The 18,689-nt window shown below is 37.8% G+C and overlaps 1 protein-coding gene across 1 annotated transcript in view; it reads left to right on the forward strand.

Moving 5' to 3' along the window:
• Positions 1-8,722: 8,722 nt before the first annotated feature.
• Positions 8,723-18,689, forward strand: part of ABLIM1 (actin binding LIM protein 1) — a 420,518-nt gene continuing 410,551 nt past the window's right edge. The window contains exon 1 of the mRNA XM_074233606.1: positions 8,723-8,987. Within this exon, the coding sequence (XP_074089707.1) occupies positions 8,975-8,987 (13 nt within the window). The 5' untranslated portion in view covers positions 8,723-8,974. The remainder of the gene's footprint in view (positions 8,988-18,689) is intronic.

Raw genomic sequence — 18,689 nt, forward strand, 5'->3', positions numbered from 1 at the left:
CATAAAGCACAGTGGGAACCAAAAGTTGAAGAGAGTTTGTTCCCCAGTCCCTAAAGGATAAAATATTTTGTTTTTGAAATTGACAGATCTATTCTGTTTTTGTTTTTTAATTTTATTTATTTGAGGCAATGAGATTAAGTGACTTGCCCAAGGTCACACAGCTAGGCAATTATTAAGTGTCTGAGGTTGAATTTGAACTCAGGTCCTCCTGTCTCCAGGGCCTGTGCTCTATTCACTGCCATCCAGCTGACCTGATCTCTGTTCTGTTGTGTTTTTTGGGGGTTTTTTTTTTTTTTTGCCTGCTGTCTCACTTTCAGCGTTATCTTTAAATGCTCTTGGGGATGATCTGACCCAATTCAATCTTACCCCAAGTTTTTTGTAGACTTATTTTTTACCTTCACTACTTTTTTTTTTTTGCAGTTTCATGGGAGATATGATTGTAATCTTCTACTATACAACTCCATAAGATTTTACATGTGATTTTATGTGATAAACCCAGGTTGTCCTTGGTTGCTTACTTTTTTACTTGGCAAGGAGATCAACTATTTTCTGACTAAATGGCATCTTTGACCACTGTGACAATTGTTTTATAGTCATTAAACTCCCATAGCACATGATGATAGTCTATTAAATATATTTTTCTTGTTCTGTTTTCCATTGAGTAGCATCAATAACTTTCGAATAGGTCAAATTGTATTGTAGTTGTACGTATCTTATGCTTTCCTTTCCTTTTTCTTCTTCTTGTTAGGTATTAAAGTTGATCTTTATGTTTAGGTTTAAGTTCCTAAACTAAATCAATGGTTTGAGAGCATTCCTACAGTTCATTCAAAAAGTATTCCCACAGTAATTTCCTGTCCCTAAATATAATAAATTTCAATTTTTGTAATGTTGCTTATCCTCTATGTTCAGACATTATTCTTTTAATCTATGATCTTCTCTTCCCCTAATCACTTTCTTAATTACTTAACTTTAAAAATTAGTTTATTAAAATTGTAATTATTATTTTTATTAAATTCATTCTCTCTGTTTTATTCAGACTAGAAATATAAAGGTATTATCCATTTTCTAATTGTTACAGGAGCTTTAATCCGCTCCATTTTTCTGACCCGTCTTGACTCATCCTTCCTTGAGCAGTCAGGTGGATCCCCATATACATATTCCTAAAAATAAACACATGTGTGTGAACACAATATATGTATGCATACAAGCACATGCATACTTAATTTGGACCTCACCAACCCTCTATTGGACATTTCAAATGGGATGTCTTGGATGTCAACTCAAATTCACTATGTCCAAAACAGAATGCATTACATTTCCCCCCAGACTATCCCTCTTCTTTTTTTTTTCATGACAATGGGGTTAAGTGACTTTCCCAAAATCACACAGCTAAGTAATTATTAGGTGTCTGAGGGTTGAATTTGAATTCAGGTCTTCCTGATTCCAGGGCCAGTACTCTATCTACTGCACCACTTAGCTACCCCCAAACTATCGCTCTTTTAAACTTCCCTCTTTTGGTTGAAGAAACCACCATTCTTTGAATCTCTCTCTGTTTCCTAAACTAGGCATTATCATTAACTCTTCATATATACAATTAGTTTCTTAAGTAGGCTGTTTCTATTTCAACACCATCTTTTGTATTGGATGCTTTCTCTTATTCACATAGAATGTGCTATCCCTTTAATTCAGGTCTCTATCACTTTTCACCTAGATTATTGCAACAGTCTTCTTGTTGGTCAACCTGGTTCAAGTTTCTCTTCACTTCAGTTCATCAGGTACATTGCTACCTAAGTAATTTTTATTAAGTATAGACCTGACCATGTCATTTTCCTTTCCAAGAAAGTCATGTGACTTTTTATTGCCTTGGCAATCCAATACAAATTCCTATTTTTTATGCCCTTCAAATCCTTCCCCCAACTTATCTTTCCAGCCTCATTGGACATTATTCCTCCTCCCACACTTCAATCCAATCAAACAGGCCTTCTCTCATCCTCACAATAGTACTCTATAGTCCATCTTCATGCCTTTACACTGGTTCTCCCTTGCCTATAATGGACTTCTTTCTCTACATTTCCCCTCTTTCTTCAACATTCGATGGAAATACTACCTTCACCATTTAGCCTTTCCCAATCCCTTCGATTGCCATTGCTTTTCTCTCAATCTACCTTTCATTTAGCTACTTTGTGTTTATTCTCTTCAAATTTATTCTGTTTGGAACCTAAGTTATTTATAAGTAGGTATTATTTCATCTATTGTATTTTTATCCCAAGTGGCTAACATGGGACCTGACATAGTTGGTGTTTAATAATAAATATTTATTAGATAACTGATTAATATGTGAGGTGAATAAGATTGAGGAGCCAACAATGATTGTGAAATTTCAAACTGGGTTACTAAAAGGATGATCATATTCTTGACAATAATAAGGAAAATTTGAAGAGAAGATTTGGGGGGGCAGAAAAGGAGATGGCAAGTTCTATTTTAAATATATTGAGTTAGTTCAGTCTAACCAGAGTATAGTACCCATACACCTAGTCTAAAAGTCAGGAAAGGCAGGTTTAAAAAAAAACCTCCTCTAACTTATGCAAAATAAAATGTTTAAAAAGTATGTCATCTTTTAGGAAGAAATGGCTCTTTTCCTTTTGATATCATATTTTAACCCCACATCATGTGGATGGCTATATAAATGTGGCACAGTCCTATAAGAATAGTGTTAAGAACACTAAGGCTCAAACGGAATTGATGTTGGCAAAAAAAGCTGAAGAGAAAATTTTTTAAAATTCTGTATTTTGGTGGGGGTGAAGAGAGGATCAAGAGATCAAAAGATTGTGGTGGGTGGGAAAATAATTGATAATACAGATAACAGACATTCTTAATTTTTATTTTGCTTCTATTTCCCCCACCCCCAGGAGAATGATCTTTGAACTGGAAAAGACAGAACAAAAATAGCTAAGAGGAAGCTGATACCAAAGATGAGCAAGGAGATAGTAAAAACTCCAATTGCCCTTGATAAATTAAGTCACCTGACCCAGTTGAACTGGGTCTTGAAAGAACTAGCACATATATTTATTGGCCTACTGTTAGTAATCTTGAAAAGATAATGGAGAATATATACAAAAATATTTATAATACTTTTTTAACTTTCAAAGGACTGAAAAGAAAGTGGATATACATCAATTAGTCAAGAACTGAAGAAACTGTAGTAAATAGTGTATTGTTACTGTCGCATAACAAATAATAAGAAGAATTCAGACACTTGAGAATGCTTTGATGAACTTATGAGGAATGAAGTATGTAAATTCTGGAAAACAATTTTCACAATCACCACAATAATGTAAAGAAAAACAATATCGAAAGTCTCCAAAAATCTAATTGATATAGTGACCAATTTCAAAAGACTGAGAATTAAGCATGTCACCTGCCTCTTGGTAGAAGGAGCAACCTTCTAAATTGTTAGGCAGATGCCAGTTTTTTTGCATTTAATTAATACTTTTAATTTTCCAATTCTAAGCTTTGTTTCCTAACAAGTTTGTTATAAAAATTTCAAATAAGATCTCCTTGATGTTTTGTTTCTTCCTTTATTTCCCAATTCCTTTTTTTCTTTTGTCCATGTAGCCTAGCTAATCAGTTTCAATAAATGCTTATTGGTTTCAGAAGTTGAAAACAACTGAGGAGGGCTCTGTGTAAAAGGGTGAATGCAAGACTGTGTGAAAGATATTGCTTAGCAAATTGTTGGTTTGGACTGAGCTCTTCAAATATGACTTCAAACATGCCAAATGGATGTAGAGGGCACTGTAACAGAACCTTCTCTCAGAAGTCAAGTTCAAAATGAAATGATGCCACCCTTAGAGGAGAAAGACACTCTAATCCATTGTTTCTTAGATCCAGCCTCCAGGAAGACATTCAAAATGATGGATTACTGATGTAGATCTCAGTTCTTGAGGTCCCTGCTCTCTTTTCGGGCTCTGTATGTAGAATGAGACATATGTTTTTAGTCATGGTCAATGAAATGGTTTGTTTTACTTGACTGAAATTATTTGTTACAAGGAAAGGTGGGGAGAAAGAAGAAAGAGCCACTGAGAAATTATAGTAATGTACTTTAAAAAAAAGAGTATCAATAAAATAATGACTTCTATGACTTCATATAAAAAATCAATGTAGTAGGTATCATAGGGCAAATACCCAAATTAAAAAAAAAGAGCAAGAAATTGAGTTTTCAGACTAAGTCATTAAATTTTTTTATTAAAGATTTTATTTATTTTGAGTTTTACAATTTTCCCCCTAATCTTCCTTCCCTTGCCCCACCCCCACAGAAAGCAATTTGTCAGTCTTTACATTGTTTCCATGTTGTACATTGATCCAAATTGAATGTGATGAGAGAGAAATCATATCCTTAAGGAAGACACATAAAGTATAAGAGATAACAAGATCAGATAATAAGATATCAGGTTTTTTTTTCCCTAAATTAAAGGAAATAGTCCTTGGACTTTGTTCAAACTCCACAGTTCTTTCTCTGGATACAGATGATATTCTCTATTGCAGACAGCCCCAAATTGCCTCTGATTGTTGCACTGATGGAATGAGCGGGTCCATCAAGGTTGATCATCGTCCCCGTGTTGCTGTTAGGATGTACAGTGTTTTTCTGGTTCTGCTCATCTCACTCAGCATCAGTTCATGCAAATCCCTCCAGGCTTCCCTGTATTCTATTCACTCCTGGTTTCTAGTAGAACAATAATGTTCCATGTTAAGTCATTAAATTTGATTTGATAATTGGCAAAAAAAGAAAATTCATAATTAAAGAGACAGTTAACTAGTGTCTAGAAAAGGAAAGAGTGAAGATAAAGACCTAGCACAGTTTTTATCAAGTCCAGGTCATGCCAAAGGAATCCTATTCCCCTTTTTGGCAAGGTGATTAACCTCGTAGAAATAGTTTACTTATATTTTACAAAATATTTGATAACATATCTCATTCTATTGACAAGAATAAAGAGATGTGGGCTAGATAATAGGATGTGAGTGTGCATATATGCATATATATAAGTATATACACATATATACATATTTATATGTTTAATTTTTTGAATGCATTTCTATTTGAACTGGTTGATTGGCTAAAGTGAAAGTGTAGTCACTAATGATTGGATGTCAGTTTGAAAGTTTTCAGGTAGAATATTTCAAGGATTTTTCCTTGATGTTATATTAATTATTTTTTTTAACCAGTTCCTAGATGAAGTCACACATAGCATGTCTATTATGTGTGTTAATAACGTGTAATGGGAAGATAGAGTCTGGATTCAAAAAGATCTGACTAGGATAAATAATTGGATTCAATCTAATAAAAGTTAATAAAAACAATTTAGAGGTGTACACTTGAAAACTTCAAATATAAAAGATTTGGGAGGGAGTAGCTATGGAGAAGTTTTTCTAAAAATGGTCTTGGACTCTTGGTAGACTGCAAATGCAGCTTGAGTTAACAGTATGATATAATAGCTCGGGAAACCAATACAGTCTTATTCTCCATTAAGAGAAGCTTACCATGCAGAATAAGAAGGTTATGATCCCTTTGTAATCTTCCTGGTCAGGGCTATATGGAGTATTGTGCTAGTTTAAAAATATATTCTATTATTATTTTTCCCTTCATGTTAGTCATTTAACAACTTTCCCCAACTTTTAATAGTCCTTCCTTTTAAAGAAAAATTAATTGAATAAATGAAACAATACTCTGGCCATATTTGACAACCTGTATAATATCCTTTTCTTGAAGTCCCTTATCTCTCCACTGTTGGGAGGTTTCTTTATCTGCTTTCCTTGACTTTCATTGATTTCTCAATTATCTGTATACAAGGAATATTCCTGTACTTGTCTGACTGATTCTTTTTGAAATTTAAAGTGTTTTTTTCTTGCTGTGTGTCTTTCTTTGAGGTTGTAATTCTGAAATTTGACTACTATATTTCTCAGTTGTCTAAACTTGAAATTTCTTTTGGGCTGTGCTGTTTGGACTCAGTTGAACTGAATTTTGTTGTATGCTTCCAATACTTCTTGGCAATTTTTCTTTATGATTTCTTGGGAATAGTTTTAGGTTTTATTTTTTTCTAATGTTTTCTGGAAGACATGTGATCCTTAGATTATTTCTCTTCATCCTATATTCAAGTTGGATCTCATGATTTCTTCCAGGCTTAGAATTTTATTTTTTCCTTGCTCCATTTTCACTCCTGCCTCTGATTTGTATATTCTCCTTTTTTTTTTAGAGGATATACTGATATGCAGAGTGCTCCCATCTTCTTTCCCTAAATTCTCTAATTTCTGTTTATACATTCTGATTTCTTCCATAAGATCTCTATTTTCTGTCTTACTCTGTAGATGATTCCACTTTACTTCTTAGAGTTACTCTATTGACTCAAAGAATGCCAGTAATTCATTTTTTCTCCTATGAATCTCCTCAGCATGGACTCTGCTGTTTAAGGACCAGCCAACCCAGCCTATTATAAGTTCTCACCTTGTCATTATCCACAGGGTGGATAATGGACACAGTCATTCTCCTTCATTTTCTTTTTTCTTAAATTTATTTAAGGTAATGGGGTTAAGAGGGACTTGCCCAAGGTCACACAGCTAGGCAATTATTAAGTGACTGAGTCCTCCTGACTGCAGGGCCTGTGCTCTATCCACTACACTGTCTAAGTGTCCCTGGAATTACTCTGTTGAAATATATATATATCTGAATCGATAAGTTCACAATTTAAAAAAAAATCAAATTTTTAACAAAAAAAGAATGGTTTCATTGGCACAGGTATTCTTCTTAAAGATGTCACACAGAACTCATCTGCAATCTCTGTTCTTCAGAAGACTTTGTTACAGGCAAAAATAGAAATTTATCACATAATATCCAGCTTCCTTGGTGATGAATTTCTCTGAATTTTGGTTTAACAGTTTAAAGCTGGAAGTGACTTTAAATGCCATTTAATCAAAGTAACACCACCCCTTTATTTTTATAGATGTTGAAACTGTCAAGGACAGGAGAAGTCAATGGTAAAGCCTGTACTTGAACCTAAGTGCTATCACTGTAACTGGGACACTATCCATGGTACCATACCATTTCCCTTTAACCAGGCAGTCTTCAAATGATAAAGGTAGTGGTTAGTATGGGAAGCCTTCACTTTTAGTAAGACTGCACAGCTTTCTCTGTAGAAATAAGCATTTGGGGGTCTGATGGGTTTAGGGGTTTATATTGCCCTCTAGTGACAGGGACTCTGAAATACCAGGTCCTGCAGGGCTGTCAAAAATACAATAGAAAAGTTAAGTTTGTAAATTGTCTCATTACAAAAGAAAAAGGTACCTTTGCTGTCAGCTTAGGCCTATGAACTAATAGCAAATCACATGTAGTTAGTGCCTGCCCTGTAAAGAACAGTAGTACTCTGGGATATATAAAGAAAAATTTAAAAATGAATAATAAATAAAACCTGTCCTCAATGAACTTGCTAGGAAGAAATGAGGAGTGAGAAGGCCTATGATGGAGAGGTGTTTCATCATCCAATACGGAGGATCCTGCCTCAGTTGACTCTAGATTGTCTCCTTCCAACCTAGGGCCAAATAACCCAGGTCATCAGTCATAGTCTGCCCCTGATCTTCTCTATGGGGAGAGAATAACAGGTACTTTTCCTTTCCCGGGCATGAAGGCCAGGTCGGGGAGAGGACTATCCTTTAGATTTCTAGTGTAGACGCTAGGGTTAGAGTTTCGGGACCCTCCTCCCCTTTAGGATGTGTTGGTTTGGGGTTTAAAGAAATCCTGGCCCATGCTGCATCCCCCACCCCCCACTCCATGGACCTCAGGGGCAGGTGCTGTTGCCAGTGAGTCCCCCCTGGGGGGGAAGTTGGTGTTCAGGCCAGAGAAGGGAAAGAGAGTGGGAGACACTGACGAGAGAGAGAGAGAGAGAGAGAGAGAGAGAGAGAGAGAGAGAGAGAGAGAGAGAGAAACAGAGAGAGAGAGAAACACAGAGAGAAACAGAGAAAGAGAGAGAGAGAGACTGAGAGACACTGAGAGAGACTGACAGAGGGAGATTGACAGAGAGAGAGAGAGAGAGAAACAGAGAAAGAGAGAGAGACTGAGAGACACTGAGAGAGAGAGACTGACAGAGGGAGATTGACAGAGAGAGAGAGAGAGAGAGAGAGAGAGAGAGAGAGAAACAGAGAAAGAGAGAGAGACTGAGAGACACTGAGAGAGAGAGACTGACAGAGGGAGATTGACAGAAAGAGAGAGAGAGAGAGAAACAGAGAAAGAGAGAGAGAGACTGACAGAGGGAGATTGACAGAGAGGGAGAGAGAGAGAAACACAGAGAGAGAGAGAGAGAGAGAGAGAGAAACACAGAGAGAGAGAGAAACACAGAGAGAGAGAGAGAGAGAGAGAGAGAGAGAGAGAGAGAGAGAGAGAAACAGAGAAAGAGAGAGAGAGAGAGAGAGACTGAGAGAGAGACACTGAGAGAGAGACAGAGGGAGATTGACAGAGAGAGAGAGAGAGAGAGAGAGAGAGAGAGAGTGGGGGAAGCGCGGACCCGCCCAGCTCCGGGCGCTCCTTGTTAGCATTGGCTCCGGCCGCCGCCGCCGCCCGCCCGAAGCCTGTGCTTGCACGATGGGTGCATGGAGCTGCTTCTTTTCCCCTTGACTGTTGCTTTGCCCGGGGCCCCGCTGCGCCCAGGTAGCCCGGCTCCTACGGCTGCCCCAGATCCCGGCATTCTGCCCGGTGGTCCAAGCCCGGAGCCGCGCCAGCCCCTTTGCCGCAGGGGCTGTCCAGGGTGCCTGCTCCTGGAAGGCTTGGTCGCCTGAGGGGGTGTGGTGGTTGTGTGTGTGTGTGTGTGTGTGTGTGTGTGTGTGTGTGTGTGTGTGTGTGTGCCTTTCAGAAATTTGCCCCCCACCCCCTCACCCCACCACACACTCCTTGGCTTCCTCTGCCTTTCCGCCTCTGGCTCCTGCCGAGTGAACCATGTCTGCGAGAGGTGAGTCTGGGCTGGGGAAGGAGACCACCGCGCCCTTGCGGGTGAGGGTCTGGAACAGCGGCTCAGTACCGGGCGGGGGAGGGGGAGGCCAACCAGGCAGGTGCACAAGGGTTGACTGGCGGCCAGACGTACCTTGAAGGCCCCTCGCCCTGCTCGAAACTTTGGCACCAGAATTCAGGGCTTCGGACAGACAGGGGAGCCGTCCCCCTTGACCTTGAGCTTAGTATGTCTGGGCGAAGCCTCCGGGCCAAGGTCGGTGCACCGGTCACCTGTGAACCTGTCGGCCGGGGCGGAGGTGGGGGGATGGGGGATGGCTTTACTGCTGCGTGATTCATTCCGGAGCTGCCCGAAGGTTTGGCCGGCCGGGAGGGGAGGGGAGGGGAGGGGAGGGGGTGGATTTTTTTTCCCTCCCTTCTTCTTACCATTTTGCTGGGTGATGGAAAGAATCCAGGGCTTGATGCAGCAACATTTAAAGCTGCAGTGTATTTACCTCCCCATCCCATTCCCTTTTCCTCTTTTTCCCGTTTGGGTTCGTCTTTCCATTTTTTCCCTTCTTCCTCCACTCACTTGTTTCTGAAATGAAGGTAGTCACTGCGGGTGGAATGAGATCCATAGGAAAGAAATCAGCATTAGCATTCCTCTGCTTTTCAGCAAGGGCAAAATGACTGTATTTCTTGCCATCTGGAGCCAGAGATGATGCTGGGTAGAGTGGGTTAGTCATAGCTCAGTGGCTGTTACTATGAGTGAAATATTAAAGAGATCAAGTAATTCTGCAGCTTGTGAGCAGTTGTAATGAAGTGGTTTGGTTGTTTTGTCATAATCATTTAAGGGAAATATTGATTATTTTTGGAAAGTGTATTTGAAAAATGTATCTTGAAGTTCCTCTTCTTTCAAAATGATAGATGGGGCTTGTCCAAGGAATTACTGTGTGATTTTCAAAGAACCTAAACTTTAATCCTACTTTGGTAGAAAATAACATGACTGACTACTTCAGAGCTAGGTTTCAGGGTTCAGCCCAGGTCATGAAGTCAATGAAGAGATCCTCATTTTAAAGAAGGGCAGAGAATTTTGCCTCTTATTTCTAAATCGCCATTGATTTCTGGATCACTTTAGTTTTGTGTTAATTGGTTATAATATATTTGAGTTGAAGAAGGTACAGCATTTGGACAAGTAGGGAAAATGACCAGGATTTATTTGCTTTGTGTGAAGGGTGTGGATAGGGATCTTTGGGGATTTTTGTGGCCCCTTAGGGAATCAGTTCCATTGTTCTTATGTATGTAGAAAGAAAGATGTAAAGAAAGAAAACATAAGGTAGTATAGTAAAGATCTGAATGTAGTGACATTGACACCCACATGGAGACTTCTAATGATGAAGTGTACATAAACTGTCTTGTCTACGCTTAGTTTTTCTAAGGACTGAATTACTTGTGATGCTTTAAAGTCTTTTCAATCCTCACTACATGGGTGGGAGAGTTGTGTTAGGGAATATACTTGAATAGAAGTAGTGGCTCAAGAAGCTTTAAGGTGCTTTTAGTTAGCTTCACCCCACTACTTATATTAGTGTGTGAAGTTCTAAGGATCTTTCTAAAATATAGAAGTTGAAATTGAAATCCCTTTATCAACTCAATGGAGCTGTGCTGTCCTTTGGGACTGGGAATTTTCAACCACTGTGGGTTAGAAATAGGCATGATGATTTTGAGGTCTCTATGGGATTTACACCTGGTAAGGCCTTAGAGATCGTCCCATCCCAGTCCGTCATTTACAGGTGAGGAAACTGAGGGTCAGAGAACGTGGATTTAAGGTTTTCCCAAGATCACCTGGGAAATAAAGATTTACTATGCCTACTTGTTAAAGGCTTATTATATTTAAAATCATCCTGGTTGATCATTTAGTAATGGCATATAATTGAAGGTGGGAGGTGGGAAGCACCTTTAACCCTGTTATTAAATTGGTCTTCTGATGCTACTTCTCTTTCTGCTTCTTTATCAAGAGCTAGAACTTAACTCTTTCTTGATTACGACTTACCAAATAGATGAGCCTACAGACCAGATGAAATGAAGTCAGAACTTGGGGTGTGGCAGGTTTTCAAAGCTGGAAGAGAGTATACACTTGCCAAGAGAGCCTTTCAGGAAACTATAGTAAGCTTTGAACAATGAAAACGTTTTTGGGGGGCAAGGGAGGACCAGGTGAGCAAGTATGTGTGGAAAAATGCAAATCCATTGTTAACTAATGAAAAACTTCAGAGAACACTAATGTTGACTCAAAGGAGTTAACTTTATTGAACAATAGCAATCTCTAACCCTTCTCCAAAAAAACCAAAAAAACAACAAAAAAACCATGTTTAAGATCTGTTTATACACTTCATGAGGATAGATCTCTAAATTTTCTTTCAGCTTTGAAATTCTTTATTAAGGAAAATAAAGCTTTCTTTTACATTTCTGGTTTAAAGCCACTACACACACACACACACACACACACACACACACACACACACACATATATATATATATATATATATATAATTTCTCTTGATCTTCACAATGATCTTGGGTAATATATTTACTTATTATTATTATCTTCATTTTATAGAGGAAGCAGAATTAGAGATTGATTGATTTGCCCAGGATCATGCAACTAGCAAGTGATGCTACATTGTACTTCTGCTAGTTTTGCAGGAAAAAGAACTGGGGTACATGCAAATTCACCTCAGAAGCATGAATTTAGGGGAAGAACACTTGTATTTTTTTTCCTATCTAGTGTCCAAATCGTATATTATACAAGGGGTTGTTCAGTCATTTTAGTCATTCAGTGTTCTATTCTTTGTGACCCCCTTTGGGGTTTTGTTTTTGTCAGAGATACTACCCTGAAAAGATGGTGGTGGTGAACTAGGCTATGAAGGGTGTTTACAAAAATCAGTTTGACAACTGAGTGCATTATAGAGGGGAGAGACTTGAGGCAGGTAGACTAACCAGCAGGCTATTGCAGTAGTACAGACATATTGATGGAAGATATAAGGTATTGAAGGCAGTGTCAGAGAAGAGAAAATGGTGCAGGGAGTGAAATGGACAGAATTTGACTACAGATTGGACATTGGGGGAGAGTGAGAGAAAGTAAAGATGATGCCTAAGTTACAGACTTGTGTGTCTGAGAGGATGGTGGTACCTCCAACAGTGACAAGAAATTTAGGAAGAAGGGAGAGTTTGAGGAGAAAGATAATGAGTTTAGTTTTTGACATGTCTAGTTTAAGATTTCTACAGAATATCTAGTTTCAGATACCTAATAGTCACTTGGAGGTGAGAGATTATAGGTTAAAGCTAGAATCTCTAGCATAAAAATGATAATTGAATTCACAAGAGCTGATGAGATCTTCAAGGTAAATAGTTTAGAGGGAGAAGAGGCTCAGGCCAGAACCTAGTAGAACTTTCACATTTAGCAGGCATCACCTGAAGAAAGATAATTAAAGGAAATTGAGGGGTAACAGCAGTCAGGTAAATGAAGGAGACCCAGGAAAGAAAAGTCTTGGAAACCTAGAGAGAAGAAATGATTAGAGGAAGAGGGTGATCAACAGTGTCATAGATTGCATAAAGCTTAAGGATGAGAAAAAGGCTATTCAATTTAGCAGTTTTGGAGAGAGCAGTTTTGGTTGAAGTCAGATTTGAAGAAAATGGGTGAAAGGAAGTGGGGCATCAATTGTATATGGTTTTTTCCAAGGGATTTAGACACTAAAGGTAGGAGAGATATGGCATGATACCTAGAGAAATGGAGAGATCCAGAGGTTTTTATTTTTGTTTTTTGGACTTGGTTTTTGCAAGGCAATGGGGTTAAGTGGCTTGCCCAAGGCCACACAGCTAGGTAATTTTAAGTATCTGAGGTCAGATTTGAGCTCAGGTCCTCCTGACTCCAGGGTCACTCTCACCCCATTGCACCACCTAGCTGCCCAATTTCCAGAGTTTTTTTTTTTGAAGAGGATAGGGATTGAAATCAGGAGGAAGGGGGCGACTAGGTGGCACAAGTGGATAAAGCACTGGCTCTGGAGTCAGGAGTACCTGGGTTCAAATCTGGTCTCAGACACTTAATAATTACCTAGCTGTGTGGCCTTGGGCAAGCCACTTAACCCCATTTGCCTTGCAAAAACCTAAAAAAAAAAAAGAAATCAGGAGGAAGGGAGTTCCAATCCAGCCTCTGACACTAGCTGTGTGACCTTGGGCAAGTCACTTTATCTTGATTGCCTCACATCCAGGGCCATCTCCAATCAACCCGATTCATATCTGGCCACTGGACCTAGATGGCTCTGGAGGAGAAAGTGAGGCTGGTGACTTAGCACAGCATCCCCTCACTCAAATCCAAATCATGTGTTTGTCATGGCATCACCACCCTGATGTCATGTCTTCTTTGAGACTGAAGTCCAAACATTATTATTAAGCAGCAAATGGGCAAAGAATGATTGATGATAAATGAGAAAATGTGGATGATAAGAGCAGGCAACCTGCTGGAGAAGATGGGATGAGATGGAATCACTTGTACATGTACAGAGGTTAACCTTGGCCAGGAGATTCATGGCCATTCTTCATGGAAATCTCATAACTCCAGACTCAATACTTTTTCTACTACATCATGCTTCCTCCTAACACAGTAAACATCGCAAAAGTCTTTTTTCTTGTTGTTTGTAAAATAGATTCCTGTGTCAGTAATTCACTCTGAGAAACATTTATGAAGTAATTCTCAAGGCTCAGGGGGCATAAAAACAAAAATTAAAAAGTCTTTGCCTTAGAGGGTATGCATCCTAGTGGGGGAATGGAACCTGGAAACATAAGTAAATACAAGAATATTTGAGGAGGGAGAGAATGTAATAACCAAAACACCAGGAAAGGCATCTTGGGGCAAATCAGCACCTGAGATGAGTGGGAAGGGATTCTAAGTGGTTGAAGAGAAGAGAGAGTGCATCCCAGGCTCAGGGAGATAGTCTTTTTCCAAAGAACACAGTAAAGAGAATGAATACTGAGTTTGGCCAAAAGGAGCTTTTCCTCTTCCTACTCTAGCTCATGACATCTATTTCATTTCTTCTTTAAGTAGGAGTTGAAGATGGCTAAGAGAGAGTAGACCCTTTCACTTTAGAGATCTCCCCTTAAATTGCCACTCAGGATATACCCTCAGATCTCAGAGAATGTATTTTTAAAATTTTAATGACAGAAATAGATTTAAATTTAGGTACTTTGTGTGACTATCTGTATGTATATTTGCTCTAAGAGAATTTACAAAAAATTTAGATGGAGTACAAACTATTTTTGATATTTCCAATTCTTTTTCAGTCAGAAAGGTTTTCATCTCTGGTGTACATCTCCTATTGATTGTAAGTTAAAATCTTGCTTAGAAAAGTAGAGATTTGAATTTCTATATTTGCTTTTACTTTAAAATACAAGCTACTTTACAATTTCCCATGTAAATTAATTTAATACACATACAAATATGTGTAAGCAATATATATAAACATATAAACATATCTATGTGTTCATATACATATAGCTGATCACTTCCATCTCAGTTTCCTCTTAGTATTTTTCCCTTCAGGGGCCTGGAGAGAATCTGGAACAATTTTTCTTTTTTCTCAAATCTGAAAACCAGAAGATCAGGGTCTTTTCTATATCTAGTTCTCACCACTTCCTTCCTTTCTGAAAGTGGGGGACATTGAGCAGTTAATTACTTTCAACCAATTTGTATCTCATGCAAATGGCCCTTTGAACCAAGGAATTACACATACATGCATACATACATACATGCATCCTATACATGTAAACTAAAGATAGTTAGGTGGCACAGTAAATAGAGTTAGAAGATTCATCTTCTGTTTACCGAAGTTTCCTCATCTGCAAAATGAGGATGATAATATCACATTCCTCCCAGCTCAAATATACTTTACTTCCCCAAAGAACTATTTGTTTTTTACTTATATGCAAGGTGTTTGCTATTAGATTGTCTAGTTCTTCAGGACTGAGTGATAGAACAATGAAACTAAAAATGTTGTGCTAATTTGGAGTTTGTTGTGTTTTTGTTTGGTTTTGGGGAGGGAGGTTGAGAGGAAAAATTCTAGAAGGGGATTTCATTAGTGTGGAGGTCTCCCAGTGTGGAAACATCATCTTGTAATGCAGATCAGTAACTCCTATAATTAATAATCCTACAGTTGCCTAAAGCACTAAGAGATTAAATGACTTGTATTACAGGGTAAAAATTTTATATAAAAAATTTTGTAAATTTTACTGGTGATGACAAATACCTTAAATCCATGATGTTTACAGGAGGACTTGTGCTGAGAGGTTTTTCTTTCCTTTTATACATATTTCCAATTCTCTTTCCCTCTACTTTCAGGATCAAATCCAATTTAATACATGTTAACATAAAATACATATATAATCATTTTCCCTATGCACTCATTCCATGCTGTCTAAAACAGGTATATACTTTATTTATTAAGACTTTTACTCATTTTGAGCAGCTAGATGGTGCAGTGGAAAGAGTATCTGCCCTAGGGTTGGGAAGACCTGAGTCCAAATATGGTCTCAGACTTTTATGTCTGTGTGTTCTGGGCCAAGGCACTTAATCCTATTTGCCTCAATTTCCTCATTTGTAAAATGATCTGAAGAAGGAAATAGCAAACCACTCCAGTATTTTTGCCAAGAAAACCACAAATAGAGTCACAAAGAGTTGGACATGACCAAAATGACTGAACGATAAACAACATCTTTTGGTTATTTACAGTACTTCATGTACTGTTGGTTTTCTTCTTTAGAAAGTGGTCTTTAGCATCACACTGCTTCTTAAAATGAAACCTACCTGTGTACATCACTACTGGATTAGTGTCTGCCTAGTCCCTATGACTAATATTATTTATTTGTTCTCATTGATACAAGTCTCTGAGTTTTCTAAAGGCTCTAATCACGATTTTTTCGTTTTCCTCTAGCTTTCCTCCCTTAATAGAAAATATTCAAAGGGAGAGAAGTTCTCTGTATTTTTACAGTCTAGTCTGTAAACTCCATTAATCAAATGGATCAGACATAGTGTTCTTTGCTGTCTGTCATGCATGCCTCATAATCCAGAGGACAAATGTCAACATTCTGTCACAGATGACAGCTTGAGGCTAAAGACAATTCATGCATTAATTGGGAAGTGAGCTATATAAATTCAGAACAAAGAACATTGGAGCAGTAGGAGGATTAATGTGGATAAAATAATGGTATGAACTGGGAATTTGGAAATCTATACTAGAGGGATAAATTGGATTTGAGCATGTTCATAAATCTACTTATTTGTAAAGAACATACATTATGTTTACTGAGAACTGAATTGAAGGGATTTAGTTTTTAATTTAGGCTAGAAATGAAATTTCTTACCCAAAGGTCAAGGGAGGTGTTATCAGGAGCAGAGCAATTTCTTCCTTTTTATAGTGTAGAGTCTGAGCTTGGGTCTATTTTCTCTTTCTATGAGAAAGGAAAAGTTTTTCACTGTTTAAATTTGTGGGTCAGTGAACCAATAGTGACTCTAGTCCACAAGCATATCTGGGGGTGTTTCTTGGTTTCCAATGATTTTTTTTTCTATCAGAACATTATTGATTATCTGCATATTTTCCACTTGACATCTTTAGCAAATCTTGAATACAAAGCTGGCATGGCTTTACCACTAAGATGACTCTTGGACTATTTTGATTCACTAGAAAGTAGAACTATCAAATATCATTAAAATAGTGAATACATTTTAATTAGGAAGAAAAACATGCAACAAACATCATATGCATTGCAAAGGAGGGAAAAAACTTATTTTTTTTTTTTAGTTTTTGCACAAGATCACACATCTGGGTAATTATTAAGTGTCTGAGGTCAAATGTGAACTCAGGTGCTTCTGACTCCAAGGCCAGTGCTCTATTCATTGTGCCACCTAAGCTGCCCTGGGGAAAAACGTTTTGAATTAATTGATATAGGCAAGAAGAGGGATTGATAATCTATGCCATATTTTCCTTCCCCTTCCTCACATAATGGAGATAATTGAGGATGGGGGAGACAAAATGTTTAATTTATTTTTGTCCTTGCACATTTTATGTTATAGGAGGACTTGTGCTTACAGTTTTTCTTTCCTTTTACAAATATTTCCTTTCCTCCTCTTACCCTCTAGAAGCAAGTTCAATTCCAATTCAATTCATGTTAATATGAAATACATATTAGTCATTTTTCCTATGCACTAATTCCATGGCTGTATTTAATGGTTCTATTTCTTCTATGAGAAGGGTGGTTTGTAAGCAGACTTGAAGATTAGATTATTTCTGTGGCTCAATTTTTGCCTAGCTCCACTTGGCCCTTGTTGATTTTGTTCTGTTACTACAGTGTGAAGAGATGCAGATATAGCTACTTAATAGAGTAGTAGGGTGATAGAATTATTTACCTTTCCATTCTATTTTGACCCTTGTTTTGTTTTGCTTTGAGTTAGGAAAATTATGAATCAGCTTCAACAATCAGAAGTGTTTGTACTTTGTTATAAAAAAAAAGAAAGGTTTTACTGCAATGAGCTATATTGTCATGAGATTCTTTGCCAGGGAGGCTGAAGCTATTTACATGATTCCATAAAACCGGAAGATAAAGGGAAATAACTGTTTCATACCTGTATTGAGGAAGGTTATGCTTCCCCTGAGCTGCCAATAACTTTTCCTTTATTGATTCTGAGAGGCTTCTTGAAATCCCAAGTTATCAGAATTTTAGAGCTAGTTAAAAACTCAGCAATCGTCCATTGCTCCCCCCCACCTCATTTTACAGATGATGAACTGACACCCAGAGAACAGAAGGCTACTCAAAGTCTCACAACTGGTTAATGGTTGAGCTGGGACTAGGACTTGAGTTCAAATCTCATGTCTGTCACTTAATATGTGTGGAACCTCAGGCAAGTCAAGTAACTTCTCTTGACCTCAGTTTTGTCATTTGTAAAATGAATAATTTGGACAAGTTCACTTTGGAGATCTTTCTCAGTTCTAAATTTATGCTCCCATGATCCTAGACTCCAGCTTACTGTCTTCTGGTTCAGAGTTCTTTGCTTATTCTACATTTCTCTTCTTATTTTGTCTTCCTTTCTTCTCATCTGAAACTTGATATTGGAAATGATCTTAGATCTGTCACTTATCTCCACTGTATTTTATTTTACATAATAAAAGCTATTAAAATAGCAGATTTCTTCATTTGTAATAGCAGATTCCTCATCTGTATAATAATAATACTGATGAAGATGATAGATAACATTTATATACCAACCTTATGCTAAATACTTTGCAAATACCATGTCATTTGATCCTTACAACAACCATAGGTAGATGCTATTATTTTTTTCCTTTTTATAGATGAGGAAACTGAGGCAAACAGAGGTGAAATGATTTGTTCAGGGTCATACAATTAGTGAATGTCTGCATTCATATCTTCCTGACTCTGGACCCAGTGCTCAATTCATTGTGTCACTAATAGAAAGTTATTGTGAGCAATATCTCACATCCAGATTTCTGTGAGATTGGCAACATGTTTTGTCACTCCAAGGAAAGTATTTTGGATCATAGTATTGGAAAGTAGTTTAGAAGGTGTCTCGTACAAATCCCTCTTTTTTTTGCAGATGAGAAAAGTGACACCAAGAAAAGCTAAAGACTTTAAACAAGGTTGAAAAAGTAGTAAGTAACAGAAG

The sequence above is a fragment of the Macrotis lagotis genome, chromosome 4, assembly GCF_037893015.1.
Source record: "Macrotis lagotis isolate mMagLag1 chromosome 4, bilby.v1.9.chrom.fasta, whole genome shotgun sequence".
Taxonomy (NCBI): domain Eukaryota; kingdom Metazoa; phylum Chordata; class Mammalia; order Peramelemorphia; family Peramelidae; genus Macrotis; species Macrotis lagotis.